The sequence below is a fragment of the Podarcis tiliguerta genome, assembly GCF_965153285.1.
Source record: "Podarcis tiliguerta genome assembly, chromosome: 12".
NCBI lineage: Eukaryota > Metazoa > Chordata > Lepidosauria > Squamata > Lacertidae > Podarcis > Podarcis tiliguerta.
In genome coordinates, this window is record NC_139545.1 from 41,291,337 (window position 1) to 41,306,919 (window position 15,583).

At 42.3% G+C, this 15,583-nt stretch overlaps 2 protein-coding genes across 6 annotated transcripts in view; one reads left to right on the plus strand and one right to left on the minus strand.

Annotated features, from left to right (window-relative positions):
- Positions 1 to 864, minus strand: part of EPC1 (enhancer of polycomb homolog 1) — a 51,470-nt gene extending 50,606 nt beyond the window's left edge. The window contains exon 1 of the mRNA XM_083405671.1: positions 602 to 864. The gene's annotated coding sequence lies outside the window, so the exon portion shown is untranslated. The remainder of the gene's footprint in view (positions 1 to 601) is intronic.
- A 7,460-nt stretch (positions 865 to 8,324) lies between these two features.
- Positions 8,325 to 15,583, plus strand: part of CCDC7 (coiled-coil domain containing 7) — a 143,166-nt gene continuing 135,907 nt past the window's right edge. For all 5 annotated transcript variants that reach the window (XM_083405869.1, XM_083405873.1, XM_083405872.1 and 2 more), the window contains exons 1-3: positions 8,325 to 8,494; positions 11,438 to 11,499; positions 12,909 to 13,140. In XM_083405869.1, the coding sequence (XP_083261995.1) occupies positions 12,919 to 13,140 (222 nt within the window). In that variant the 5' untranslated portion in view covers positions 8,325 to 8,494; positions 11,438 to 11,499; positions 12,909 to 12,918. The remainder of the gene's footprint in view (positions 8,495 to 11,437; positions 11,500 to 12,908; positions 13,141 to 15,583) is intronic.

Genomic DNA, 15,583 nt, shown 5'->3' on the forward strand with positions numbered 1-15,583 from the left:
ACAGGCGTGTTCTGATTGGTTGGGAGGGCAGTGTCCCTCCACAGTCTGCACTATCCCCCGCTCTCCCCCTTCTGCAGCCTGGAAAAAATGCAGAAATGCAGTGTGCCATTTTATACAGGCTTTAAAAACACACCCCAAACCCAGCCACCGAAAGCATAGGCATCACATTTTTTTGTGTGACACTGCAAAACAAGAGCTCCCCCAAAAGCTTTACCAAAAAAAAAAATTTTAAGGTCTCCTTCAGTACATATAAACGTGTCCTTGGGGTGCAGAGAAAAGAGGGAAAGAAAAGAGACGCACAAAAATAATCCACACAGGGGGGCTGGGCCATTTCCCCCTCCCACCTCAATTCTTTCTTCTAAAATCACGTCCAACTGTGAAACAAGGCAATTGCCCAGCCGCCCCCACCCCGGTCAAGGAACCTAGAACCATTTTTATTATTATTATTTTAATGTAAAGAAATGAGTTTGCCTGAATGATATCACCTAAAAAAGCCAGTCACGCCTGGAACAAAAATCCATGACTCCTTGATACAGAATTTGAGAGGCTGCTGCAACAGTAGGAAAGGTTTCCTTCCCCCCTCACAAATCTGCTTACCTACCGTCATAGGCAGAGAGCCAAGAATATTAATTTCAATAGATACATCCATTGTGGTAGGCATAGTTATTCTACAAAGAATGTTTAAAATCCCCTCCTTATACTGACTGACAGAATTCTACCATGCTGCCCACAAACAAAATGGCTGTGGCACTGAGTTTTTTTGGATCCTCCCACCGTGCTTCTCCCCCCGCGGCCTCCGGGAAGTGGTAGAAATCCAAAATAAATCAGTACTCCAAGTACAATGCCCAATCCAAACTCCCCATGACATCGGGAAAGGCGAGGGGCTCTGAGAAGACGCGGTCCTATCTTGAAGGGATTTTTAAAAATTGTTTAAAAATGTGCATCAATCATTGGGAATTTACATGGCAGTGTAATCCGAACTTCCTGCTTTACATATGTATGAGGTCTTTCACCTATCTTGGCAGGCTTTCAAATTAAGTGGGCTGGGAAATTTGATGCTGTGTATCTTCAGTTGCGAGCTGAGTCAGGTACTCAGTCGCTGTGTGCTGGTAAAAATGAAGGCGAAACGCCTGGCCTAACAAAGGAAAAAAGAGAGAGAGAAATCAAAATCTGGCAACCCCAACCCTCCATTTCCCCTTTCACTCTTTTGGAGGGTATATTTAATTAAGCAAGGCAAGTTACTATGAATGTGGACTCTCTACAAAAGTACAAACATGGAACTTTGTGTCTTAAGTGTTTTGTATAATTATTTGTGTGTATGCTATATGCATTTATGACTTCAACTGATATTATTTCTTTGTGATCAACCATAAATGTTAGTTCTGTCCAGTTCTTTACACTAAAGGGAAATATTGTTTATTCAAATTTAATTTACTGGCAATTTATTTCAAACCTTGAAACATTAGATATGACACATTTCAGGTGCCAATTCTCCAGAACCTGCAATGCTCCCCACTGAGTTCTCATGGGTGTTGTTTACTTCAATGAAAGGTATTTTATTAGAAAGCCTCAAAACACTTATAAAATAGTCCCCATTGAAGACTACTCTTGATCACAAGAATTGTGACTTTATAATGCAAGCTATAAACTACTTAAGCCAGAATGTTTTCACTTAAATTAGCTTAACTCCACTGGTGGCAGTAATAAACTTCAGTAGGACCAAGCTGGTTTAATAGATTTCAATGGAATATATTTACAAACAAGCATTTTATTCAAATTTCAGTTTTGCAACCTAATTTCAAAAGGCTGTTTTAGCTGAAACAGTAATACCCACATTACCCCCCCCCCCACACATTTATACTACTGTAGCATAAACTACATTGTATCCTCTGAGCCCCCACTCTGCTCATGACATTTCAATACACAGAAAGCCTTTTAATTTCCCTTTGTTTGGAAAATACTGGTATTGAACAAAAGATACAGAACCTTTTGATTCTGTGATGGGTCATAAGTGGAACCAAATATTTATTGCAAACTAATAAAAAATAATAATGTTTTAATACTGTTATGAACCACCATGGGATTAGTAACATGAAAGGGCAGGATATAATTTAATAAATATGCAAACTTATTTCACAGCAGTACGGATGGTGGCTGTGCCAGCTCTCTGGCACTGGTGCTTTCATATGTTAAATCCCATTAGATACTGCTTTAGTATTTCAGCACAAAGGACTAGGTCATATGTAACAAAATCAAAAGCTTGAATATACATTTCTGGATTGATTTATGCATGCAGTGCCAGCCCAAGACATTTTGGCACATGAGGTAGACCCCAAAATTGCACGCGCACACACACACACCCTGCCAGGGAAGAAGGGGTGAGAGAAGATCTACATCATGAACAACCAGAGAAGGAAGATCAACATAGGGATCTGTTGCCCTGGGGAATCCTGCCACCTGAGGCACTCACCTCACCTTGCCTTATGGGTGAGCCAGCCCTGAATAAAGATCTACAGCAAGATCTGCTGCCCCTGTGGATTCAGCTGCCTGAAGCAGTTGCATCACCTTACCTCATGGGTGGGCTGGTTCTGAATAAAGATCTACTTTGGGATCTGCTACCCAGTGGAATCCGTATGGACTGTGCATGTGCGGTGACCATACAGGATGCCGTACATGCGCAGTCTGTACGGGGTGCTGCTCGCATGCAGCGGCCATACGGGTTGCCACTCGCACGGTGACCATATGGTCGTGCGAGAGGCAGCCCATATGGATGCCCGTATGGACTGTGCGTGCCCTTGGCCGCTCTACAGCTGGGGAGAGTCAGGGGTCAGCTTGTCATCCCCCCCCCCCGAGTGGAACCCAGGGCGCTCCGCCCCCTCTGCCCCCCACTTCGTACGCCCCTGCTGCTACCCCTGTGGATTCTGTTGCCTGAGGCAGTAACCTCACCATGCCTCATGGGTGGGCTGGCCCTGCATTCATATTTATATATTTACAAATGTCTCTAAGCAATGTACAAGAAATAAAATATTTTTTTAAAACTTTCTGAAGGAAGGCTGTGATCTAACTGAACAGGGCCTTATACTGTATAAATAAATTATAATGTAGATGGTGTAGTTCTGCCCCAAAGCATTCAACATGCATGACTTCACCGACCAAAATTGTAATACCTTTGAATATAATTCTTATATGTAATATAAGAATGGTTACCCAAAAGCATTCAAAATTATTCAGTCAACCTTACTGAATAAATCTCAGAAAGCAATGGGAAGTTCTGTGTATTCTGTGCCACTTTTTCTTCTTCACATTGGATTTTCCTATAAAATTTTAATAGCCATTGGTACCTGAAGGCAGACCTGGCCCAAGACATTTTGGCACCTGAGGTAAACCACAAAATGGCACCCTCCTTCCACCAGGGAAGAAGAGGGGAGTGAAGATCTCCACTAAGAACAAGGGGGGAGAGAGAAAGATCTACATTGGGAAAGGGAGGGAAGGAGGAGAACAACAGTGCTTCCTGTTCGCCAAGAGGCTGCTATAGAGGTGGCATGGCGGGACATGGCAAGGTGGCGAAAGACCCAGCCTCCAAGGAGTGCACTGCAGCCATCGCTGCCACTTCCCTTATTCTGAATAGGATTCCTCACAAGGAAAGGGAAAAGTTGACAGCTATGCTTTGGATCCTGCCAACTGGGGTTTTTCAACTCAGCTTGCCTGGATGGATTGGCCAGCTGTTTGACCCAGAAGGTGAGCTGTTTATTTATTAAACCCTATAACTAGGGTTGCCATATTTCAAAAAGTAAAAAGCAGGACACCCCCCCAAAGTTGCTGCACTTCTATTTTTTTTACAAAAATGCCAGAAAAACAACAATTTTTCAATAGACTTGCCTAAGATCCAGGACAAAGTGCCACCTTTCAGAAATTCCCCCTGGATGTCAATTCCGCCTTTGAAATCCCAGTGATGTCTGGGAAAATCCAGACGTGTGGCCAGACATACCTGTACCTGCAGGTCTCAGGGCAGTTCACAGAATAAGCTGGTCAGGAAGCTCTACTTGCAGCATATTGATGGTCAAGATGACCCCTGCCTAACTGGTAGCAGCTGTAGTGCTGAGCTCATGGGTGTTTCACATGCTTTAAGGCATGGCTAGAGGAGGAGATAATGGTTAATACCAGACACCTGTGTTCCCATGTGACATAGCCTGCCTGGGCTTATAGAGCTCTTTACTTGGGTGTGGACAAGCCATCTTCTTCCTGCGTCCATCCCACAGAGTGAGCAAGGGCAAGGAGGGAGCCGTCGGACCTTTGCTGTAAGTTTGTACCCTTCTTTAGTAAATCATTAGACCTGATCAATCTGGTGGTTTAGGCATCTTTGTTTGGAATTCCTGTGTATCCGAAATCCTGTAGGACCTCCCTTGACTCTGCAGGGCGTTTTACCAGACTTTCCTGAAAAATATGTGGTGACTATCTACTTGGACCTGATGTCAATAATGGCACATAGGGCTCTACTTGCATTATTGGTTTGTTAACACGTAAGGACTTCATGCTTTCTTAAGGGAGGCGACCCAGTCTTTTGTAATTATTTCACCTCATGAATACCCAGAAAGTTCATGACTGTGTCAGACACGAATAACCCAGTAATTATGTAGCTGATACCATCTTGGAATCCTTAAGATGCCATCACAAAGAACAATGATAAGCTTACAAGCCCTGTTTAGCACACACAAAAAGCCTTGATAAACTGGGTAGTAAGTGATTTAAAAGTATCTGACTGTTTTGTGCTATGGCAGTATGGCTTGTAAAATGTGCTCATAAGTCATTAGTGTTTGTTTGGGTTGGTTTATTCTAAGTAATTTATGTGAAATAAGGCAGCTGGCTGCTCCCACCTGTCAGTGTTTTAAACCAATGAGTGAACTCAGAGCTGTGACTGATAAGGGGGAAGGCAAAAGAGAAGCAGCCCAGGCACATAATACCCATCTCCTGAAGGGACCAGCAAGGGAACTGTCGGGGTAGCCTAGGAGCCAACTCCTAGGGGCACACAAATGGTGTTAATGCACCACTCCTTGTGATTGATTATGCAGAGCAATTCCTGCCCCCCCCATATTTTATTCAAGTTGGCACCCCTGCAGGATAGCCCTACATCCACCTTCCCTGGGACTACTTAGGAATCTGTGTGCCCTACACAAAGGCAGAAGCTAGGAAACCCTTGTGCAGGGAGCTGGTTTTGACCAGCTTCTGAAGTTGCCCTGATAATATTTTGTACTGTACTGTTTGGGGAAGGGATGTGGCTTAGTAGTAGAGCATCTGCTTTGCATGGAGGAGATCTGGGGTAGGACTGAGTTTCCTGTCTGAAACCCTAGCTAGACCAATGATCCTACTTCATATAAGCAGCTTCTTATGTTCCTATTTTTGTGTTAATAATTTAAACTTTAAATTGCCCTGGGTGTCTTGACAGAAATGTGGTATATATTGTTTAGAGTGGGTTTTTTTTAATGTAAATGTTTTATAAAGGTGTATGTAAGTAAGTAAGTAAGTAAGTAAGTATATAAATAGTTGTTCCAGACCACTGATAATGTTGGTTGTATCTTTTTCCAGCTCTACAAAATCGTTTTTTTGAGGTGTGATGAGCAGAAGTACACAGCATTCCAAGTGCAATCAAGTTAGGATTTCATGGCCCCCCCACCCCGGTATGTTTCACTTTACACTTACACTAAACGGATTTTGTCATTTTAATGCCTATTCGCTCAGAACTATCATTTCGGAACTCATTGCAATTTCATGTTCTTTTTTCTTATTTTTTCTTAGTGTATTTTAAAATTGGCATTGTGCCCTTTCAGTTCCATGCCTATGAGTTACTCAAGGGTTTCTTCTCACTTCTGAGCTCCTATGGAGCATCTTTTACCTACACAGATAAATCTGCTGCTCCCCATTATTCAGTACCTCATTCAAATAACTTATCAAAGTGTCCTCCATGCAATGCCTCAAATCTAGCTAACCCCAGAGGATCTATCACACACCCTGCCATTAAAGGTTTCACCCTTTGCCCTTAGTGCCTTTGATAGCTTCCTGATATGCACCAATTCCGTATGTGAAGCTCTGCATTTTGTACCTTGAAATGCTACCCCAGTTGAAGGGAGCTGTGGCATTCAACCTCCAATGTGAGCACATCTCCATGTGAGCTGTGTCTGTGGTCAGCAGGATTGTCACTGTTTTTTCCTGACAGAGATGCTGTTCTTTTAATAGCAACATAGTGGAAAATCTGAAGTGTGGGCGCTCTTGATGACATGGCTCTTTGAAACAATGCAAGAAAAATAAACTTTTGGCAGGGATTATATATTCAATACCTAGTCAGATTTTCCCTCACACACACGCTCTCCGTTTAACATTCAACCTGATGAAAAGTTCTGGCTTGCTCACCGTTTTGTGACCTTTCGACTGGACATTATAAAGAGATTTTTGTTTTTGTTTTTCATAATAGAAGTTAGGTTAACATGTTAGCTATGCATGTTACCATTTCCTAGGCTTGCCTTGATGGCTTCTGAGAACAAAATTATTTCGAACACAGAGAACTGGCAACTAGTGCCTCTAATTACATAATTATCTTTGCTGTGAAAGAAGCAGTAGCACTTTGACCCTGCTCCACTACATCAGTGGCCTTTAACAGCTGCATGAAACGGAGAATTGTCAGAGGAAGTTCTTCCCATCATTGTATCTTCATGTACTTGTTGAACTCCAGCTGTTAAAGGCAGAGAACATTGTGTCAAGAAAAAAGATTGCAACCCAAGCAGTTGCCCAGAGACAGCACATGTATGTATTTGTAAAATGGTATCATTTTATGTTTCTAATATAAACACTAGGATACATGTTTGAAAGGTTTGGTTTTGGGTGGCAGCAGCTCCTACTATAGATCTATTTTTTAAATAATTAGATAGGCACAATGTTGATAATTTTATTTGGTATGTATTTTTTGGCGGGGTACGTGTGTGATTCTACTGTGGTGTTGATTTTGTGCTGTTATTCAACTCTATATAACCCATGGGATGGACAAGCTAAAGCTGCAGTTTTAGACTCATTTAGTTGAAAGCCTTGTTAAACTCAGCAATGATTAACTTCCGAATAAGACACAATCCAAACTGAAGGTAAATTGATGAGAACTTCTGGTTATTATTTGTGTGATCCTTGTCTCCCTTTCTTAGACTTGGGGGAAGGGAAGAAGTCAGACTTGACTAGTGGGTTTTATTTATTGCTAAGAATCTTTTAGAAGCCTTTTGAGAGCCTGTTGGGGCTATGAAGTGGGATACAAATATTCTAAATACGGTAAATAAAAGAAGTCTCACTGGCTGCAGTGGGAGATGGAGCAAATAGCAAACATATAAACATTTCAGGTAGCCCTGCTGGTCTTTGGGGGGGGGGGGAGGAATCCAAAGGTTTTATCGGGGCCAAATACAGTGGCGTAGTGTGGGGGGTGCAGGGGGGGCTGGCCGCACCAGGCGCAACATCTAGGGGTTAGGGGGTGCAAATTACTTGGCTTGCCCCGGGTGCTGGCAACCCACGCTACGCCACTGGCCAAATAAAAAGCTCGCAAATAAATGAGCAAGCCTTCCAGTTCAACAACATTCATCAGGTTAGATGGTAAGCAAAGGGAGGAAAAATGTGCAGAGGAGAAAAAGGACGTTGCTGGGAGGTTGTACAGTATAGGAACATCCTTCTCTTCCCCTCTTCCCAACTCTTCGATGAAGAGTTGAACTCGGAAGCTTGCTAATTTCCTTGGCAACTTTTGTTTAGTCAGTCTCCTCATGAACATGCTACTCCCCTACTGCGTTTTCTTTTGAATCTTGTGTCTGGGGAGGGATGCTTAAGAGGCCCTCATCATCAGGGCCAGATTTAGGTTTGATGGTACTGAAGGTAATGGGGCCCTTTATATGTCGTTTGTCTACAACAAATTGCCCCTGTTTTTGTTTGTTGAATAAGTATCTACAGCAATTTACACATAACAAATAGGAGCCTACACAACACAAAACACTGTTGCTGTATGTAGGTTTTATTTTATTTGTTTTTTTATTTTTTATTTTGGAAATGTACATCCAGTTTTTTTCCTTTAATTTTTTGGGGGGGCCCAAGAGAGTGGGACTAATCATTAACTGGTGTCTAGGGCGGGTGTGTGACGGGCACGGCGGCGGTGGGGGGAGCGAGCCGAGCAAGCGAGAGAACCTCTCACAGCGCGCGCGCCACCAACCGCCCTGTCTCGCGCCCTCCTGAGGAGAACTCGCGGCCCGTTTGAAAAAGAAATGGCAGTTGACGCCGCGCGGGGGGGGGGGGAGCTCGCTCGCGCGCGCCCCCTCCCTGCGGCGACGACGACACATTCCTTGGAAGAGCAGCAGCAAGAAGCCAGGAACGTGGGCAGGAGGGAGGAAAAGAGCGGATGGGGGAGATGATGAGGTGCCTGGTTAGCTGAACGTCTTTAGGAAACCAGTGATTGAGGACGGGCAGCTCGGCCTTCGCCTAGGTGGGTCTCTGAAAGGGAGGCGAAGAACAGTAACAACCACAAGAGCTCGGTTTCCATATATTGGGGCATCTCCAGAGAGCAGCTTTGCCTCACGCCTTTTTCTGGGGGTGGGAAGTGGGGCGTGACCCCAACAACAACAACAACAACAACAATTTTTATTTATACCCCGCCCTCCCCAGCCAAGACTGGGCTCAGGGCGGCTAACAACCAATAATAAAAACAAGTTGATTAAAATACAATTTAAAAGATTAAGATACAACATTAAAACATTAGGGTGCAATCTCTTATGGACAACCTTATTATCTCACATTAAGGATGCTGGTTTTGGTAGTGGGCTGCATGTGCATGATATCTGCTGGAGGGGCAACCCCCCCAACCTATACATAAATTCCTGCAACAGTTTGGAATAGAGGTAAATTACCCTGGCTTAAGTTAGGCCAGTTTCCTGTAGTTTTGGATTGCTTTGCAGAGCTAGGAAGAAGGTAGGGATGTGTGTATTTTCTTTAGTGGGTTGAAAATAAATGAGTGCATTCAGTAGAGAATGGTACAAGGAGAAAGGGCTAATAATACTTTTCTCCTGTGTTATTTTTGTATATGTTATAGAGGGTGAGTCTTTTAAAAGAGGCCCCGTGGAACATGTGTGCTCTGTATCCATGGGGCCCCTTTTAAAGGACTCAACCTGTATAATATTTTAGTCTAGGGTAGGGGTAGACAACCTAAGGCTCGTGGGCTGGATGCAGCCCAATTGCCTTCTCAATCCGGCCCGCAGACAGTCCAGGAATCAGCTTGTTTTTACATGAGTAGAATGTGTGCTTTTATTTAAAATGCATCTCTAGGTTATTTGTGGGGCATACGAATTCATTCACCCCCCCAAATATAGTCCAGCCCACCACATGGTCTGAGGGATGGTGGACCTCCCCATAGCTGAAAAAGGTTGCTGACCCTGGCCTAGGGGGCCAAATCATATCACTGGTCCTGTCACAAGCCCTTTCACTAATTAGAACCTTCCAGCCTGCTTAAATGACTTCACCATCTTGTCCTTTCTACATGTCACTAACCGTCAACTTGTTCACCAAACCCACATTCCTCACTGAGTTAGGTCAGGAGCACACCTTTCATTCTTCACTCTTATTACTTTGAGGCTGGGTGCATCCAGGAATGTTATATATCCAGGAATGTTATACTGCAGGAATGTTATACTGTCACTGGCAACAGGAACATTCCACTTTTGACATTGTTGTTCATCTTCCTCCCTGGGGAAGACAAGCAGCAACACCTCCCAGAGTGCCCCAGCTCTAACTGAGTTGTGGTGGTGGTGGAAGTGGAGGGGTGGGCGAGGTGGCATGGGAGGCAGGGAGTAGCGTATTCTCAGGTGGCAAAATGGTATGGGCTGCCCTTGGTACTTAGTACCCTTAAGAAAATGGTGGTGTGTGCACTCCTGAAAGAACTCTCCCTACATGCAGAGATTGTGAACTACTGTACAGTTGCTAGTGTTCCCTTTTTGGGAAAGATGCATAAGAGGGTGGTGGTTCAGCTGAAGGTGCTCTTTAGATCCATGTCAATCTGGGTTTAGGACTGGTTTTGGAACTGAATCAGCCTTGATCGCCCTGATGGATCACCTTTATCAGAAGATGGATGCAAAGTGTGACTCTGTTGCTTTAACTCAGCCTCTCATTGGCTTTTGAGGCCATCAGCCATCATAATTTGCTGGACCAGCTCTGTGGATTTGGAAGGCAGTGTTTTGCAGTGGTTCCACTCCTATCTGTGGAGCTGGTCTTGGAGGGTGACTATACCCTGGCAATTGTGTTGTGGGGTGTCACAGGATGCAGGGGGTGGTCCCTGTCTGCTTGAAGGAGGCAGTGGTGAATCTACTCCTCAAGAAACCCTCCTTAGATTCAGAAAATCCAACTAATTACTGGCCCGTTGCTAATCTCCCCTTCTTGGGCAAGGTTCATGAGCATGGGTTGTGGACCAGATGCAGGCACTCAGTTGGGGTTTAGGTCCAGTTTGGGCACAGAAACTGCTTTGGTTGCCCTGTATGATAACCTCTGTTGGGAGAGGGATGGGAAATGTGTCCCTGTTAATTCTCCTCACCTCTGCAGCTTTCGATACCATTGACCATGGTATTCTTCTGGAGTGACTGTCCAAGTTAGGTGGATGGCACTGTTTTGCGGTGGTTCCAGTCCTACTTCGATGGACACTTCCTGAGGGTTGGGGAGTGTTCTTCAGCCCTATGGAGCCTTCAATGTGGGGGTTCCTCAGGGTTCAATTTTATCCCATATGCTGTTTAACATCTACATTAAATGGCTGAGTGAGGTTATCTGGGCAGGTGGGGATATGTTGTCAGCAATATGCTGACGACGCACAGCTCTGCTTCTCCTTTACATTTGCAGATGTGGCAGTGGATGTTCTGGACCACTGTCTTGCCTTGGTAGTGGACTGGATGAGAGCCAACAAACTGAAGCTCAATCCAGATAAAACTGAGAGACTGTTAGGGGGCAGTTCCCTAGACTGGTTGAATGGGAGGTTGTCTGCTTTTATGCTCCCTCTGAAGCAGTGGGTACACAGCTTGAGGGTACGTAGATCTATGGAGGAAGGGTGATATCCTAAATGAATGAATGAATGCAAAATAATAATAATATAATAATGTCCCACCATTCTTTGTTCTTTCAAACGAAGGAGCAACATATTACTTACCTGGGAAACCCAGCCAGATGAGTGGGGTATGTATGTATGTATGTATGTATGTATGTATGTATAAATAAATAAGCAAGCAAGCAAGCAGGCAGGCAGGCTGAAAAATTGCTGCTTGCCATGCTACGGTACTTTGAATTGATTAACAGACAAATGCACACATTTTCCTTCTCTAAAGTGCCCCCCATCACCCCATTTTCGATACCAGATTTTCTTCTTAAATTCTTTCTGCTTCTATTCCCTTATCAGTTTAGGAACATTAGATCACCTGAGAAGCCACTGAAACACTGAACAGAACTCGTCTGATGCAGGTACATTGAGTCAAACAGAATATCGGGTAACATACAAACATATATAATTTGAGCAGAAGGGTCACTGAACAGAATTTGAGCAGTAGCCTCCTTTTGTCCATTATGAAAAAAGATAACTAGGACAAGATTTACTCTTGTGCAGCCTTCACCTCCAGCTTGAACAGAATGGAAGAATCATATAGAGTTGGAGGTAACCTCAAGGGTCATCTAGTTCAATCCCTCCAATATAGGTATCAAAGTTATGTTATCTCCAAGCATTTTATGGCCTTTTAAACGTGTTTGTGGGAGAGGGGTTATTTGTTTGTTTTTTGTTTTTGTTTTATTATGTAGTTTGTGTTCTCATTTTGTATTTTTATGTTGTGAACTGCCCTATATAAAAATTCAATCAATCAATCAATCAATCAATCAATCAAATGACTGGGGCTCCTCTGCTGCCAGCAAGGTAGGGACCCAGCCTGAGAATTTTTCTAAGGCATTCCCTGGAGACAGACCTGCTGAGTTCTCTCCCTGGATACTAGAGTCTTCTGGGTAGTTGCTGTAGGGATAGGGGTCTCTGTTTCCCTTAGTCTCGGCTCTGGGAGGTTTGGACCATCAGCAGAGGATGAGTTATCTGGGTTTGGGTCAGGGGTTAGTATGACAGTTCCTTCAATTTAGTACCAGTTTAATACGGGCTTGCCATCTTTGTTCATCTGGTTTTTTAATTGAATTCAGGTGATGATTTTACCAACCTAGTTCTGATGTTTTCTGAGTTGTCATTCCATTACCCCACCACATTAGACTTGGGTGTGTGTGCGTGTGTGTGTTATAAAACACAACTGCAATTTCAGTGTCAGATATGGATGGCTAGCCCACCATTTTCAGGGCTATTGTACCATTAATTTGAAGTTTCCTTTTCATAGCTTCTACTCCCGTAATTAGTTCCTATTTGTTCACTTATGGGACCATGGCATTCATTACATGGCCTTTAATAAATCCTATTCCTGAAGGGTCTTAAAATGGCCTTTAATTTGTCCTGTTGATATGGGATTAAAATTTCCTCTAAATAGGTGGAACATTTTTTTAAAAAAATTATTTTATGAGTGCAATTGTAATGCCTTCTTAAAAAACAGCTTTTGGTCTGACTGCAAAGAGGAAACCAGTAATTTAGCTAGCTCCTACTTTCCAGGACACAGAAACTGACTGCTTAAAAGCCCATTAAATAATGTCATGGATTTTTGAATGGACAGAAGCAAACCTATTACAGGGCAGAAGCTGAAAATAAGTTTATGTGTGCAATAGTTCTGAAAAGTCCTTATAGTTCTCACATGAAAAATGAAATATTATTTTTTTCCAAAAATGTGTTATTTTGCTATTTTATTTTTTAATGATATGAACCAATATTGTTTTATTTCTTCCTAAAAAAATAACAGAAGAAGAACAATGAAGCCAGCAAAAGTGAGAATTAAGGATCAACCGCTATATTCCTCATTTAATGAAAAGAGGAAAAGTAAACAGGGCTATGAACCTGGGCATATGCTTTTATTGCCTTCAGCTCCAACAGAATCTGTTGCACAGTACTCTTTAGCCCTTCCATCAACAAATAAAGATAGAGTGCTAGATGAAATGGACGTGCTTAAGAATATCACAGTTCATCTAAATGAGGTAGGACAATCACTGAATTTTTGCATGTTCATTTCATCTTGACTGTTGAATTCAGTATGCCAACATAGTTTGCATCCTAAATTCCTCCGTCCAAATGTTTCCTTTAACTAAATAATTAAAATTGCAAGAATTAATAGGAATTCCTATCTGAGTGGACAATATTAACTACCAAGGAGTTCAGAACCCCCAAAAGCTAAGCAGCTCATTAAAATTCAATCCAATATATCAAATCATATGCAACTTGGTGCTAGTATCATGGCTAGGAAGAATAGCTATTATAAAAATTGTAAAACCTAGAATCAGTTTCTTCTTTTGAAAATACCCTATCATGGTTCTTCTCAGTGTGGAAAGAAACAACTGATCTTAACCACTGCTTTTATCTACAGAAAAGAAATATTTGAATTAAAAAACTTAGTTTCTGCTGTGATTTATTTTTTTGAAATAATTTTTAGTATACATTTTTTATTTTTATTAATTATTATATAATATTTCATTATACATATACAGTTTGCAGATACAGTTGTACCTTGGTTTAAGAACAGTCCTGTTTATGAATGATTTGGTTTACAAACTCTGCAAAACCGGAAATAGTGTCCTGGTTTGAGAACTTTAACTCAGTCTAAGAATGGAATCCGACCGGTGGAAGGGCACCGGTAGTGGGAGGCCTCATTAGGGAAAGCGCGCCTCAGTGTAAGAACAATTTCAGTTTAAGAACAGACTTCCAGAACGGATTAAGTTCATAAACCAATCATGCTGTTTGCCAAAGCTTTTGATACCAGAATTCTGAATTGTTTTTGGAATGAGATAAATGTGTGTATCACAATTATTAGTTAATCTGTCAGTTGTTGCTAGAGCTACTGTTGTCATTTGAATTAATTTTTATTACTTTTCATTAATAACAATCTAATGGAGGCCACATTAACACAATACCAAATCATGCCAAATCACAATACAATAAAAAAGTCAATTAATCAGTTCCAAATTCAATATTTTTGGATGACTTCCCATGTTCCGGTTCTGGAGTTGATGTTAATCCTTGGTCCTGCTCTAATTCTATTAATTACTGTATTTTTTTGCCCCCAAAGACTCACTTTTCCCTCCTAAAATGTAAGGGGAAATGTGTGTGCATCTTAGGGAGCGAATGCAGGCTGTGCAGCTATCCCAGAAGCCAGAACAGCAAGAGGGATTGCTGCTTTCACTGCGCAGTGATGCCTCTTGCTGCTCTGGCTTCTGAGATTCAGAATATTTTTTTTCTTGTTTTCCTCCTCCAAAAACTAGGTGCGTCTTGTGGTCTGGTGCGTCTTATAGAGCGAAAAATACGATAGTCCAAATTCCACAATGCCAATCTTAAACCTTTGTTTTAGCAGTCACTAGTGTGATGACTTTCATTCATATTTAATAAATCCATATCCATTAACTTGCAGAGGGATTTTATATCCTGTAGTTTCTGTGTGAATTTTCATGTTGTAATCAATCAGTTTTCCTCAACATTGCCCCTCCTTCGAAAACTCATTTCTAAGTACACCACAACTCCATTTTCCCTCTCCAAAATTTGAAAGCACTCCAGCTTCACTTATGTAGCGTTCCAGTTACGACAGTGAGAGTCCTCTCGAGATCAAAACTTTGGCACTGATTCATTTAGCGGATTATTTTTCTCCTTCATACAGAACATGTCTGTTTCTTAAGTCCAAATTCAGATCCATCTTAAAAGAAACAGAAGTACTTCCACTCGTGGTGACTGCATTGGGGAGTTTCCAATACGTACAGTGCTACACACTCTGCGTCCCTGCCCTCGCATTCCATCAGAGCGGGAGGCAGTTATTGGATGATCCACGAGTGAAAGCTCTCCTACCCCAACCTGGGGGGGGGGGACTTCCAAGGATAATTACTCCCAGATTATCCTTAATTAACTGCACGGCTGACATCCGCTATTGTGGGATCCACTGTTTTCCATGGTGGGAGCGCCAGAATGAGCTACTATTGTCAAACATTGGAAAGATTTTTAAAATAGACAAACTTCTTGAGTTCTGCTTTTATGCTATGCTAATATTAGAAATATATAGCATTGCAGGTAGTCTAAGGGAAAAAGATATAGATATAGATTTGGACATTACTAAATCATTATTGTCTGCCCTGTAGTTGAAGAAAATATGAAAGTCCCTATCTGTCCTTGCAGATTCCAAACCCTACTTAACCGTATAGTCAAAGGCATATAATCACAGTGCCACAGAGGCTGTCTGGAACAACTATCTTACCTCTGTATGGCAGGGAAGTGCTGCATATCTGACAGATATATTATAAAACAGTAGCGGGCAACTTCCAGCCTACATGCCTGTTTAGGCTGGTGAGGCCCTTTAACCTATGAGTCTCTTTTGGCCAAACCACACCCACCTGCAATATTTCTGAAGTCATCTATGACTTTTTGTGTGGAACAGGTAAAGTG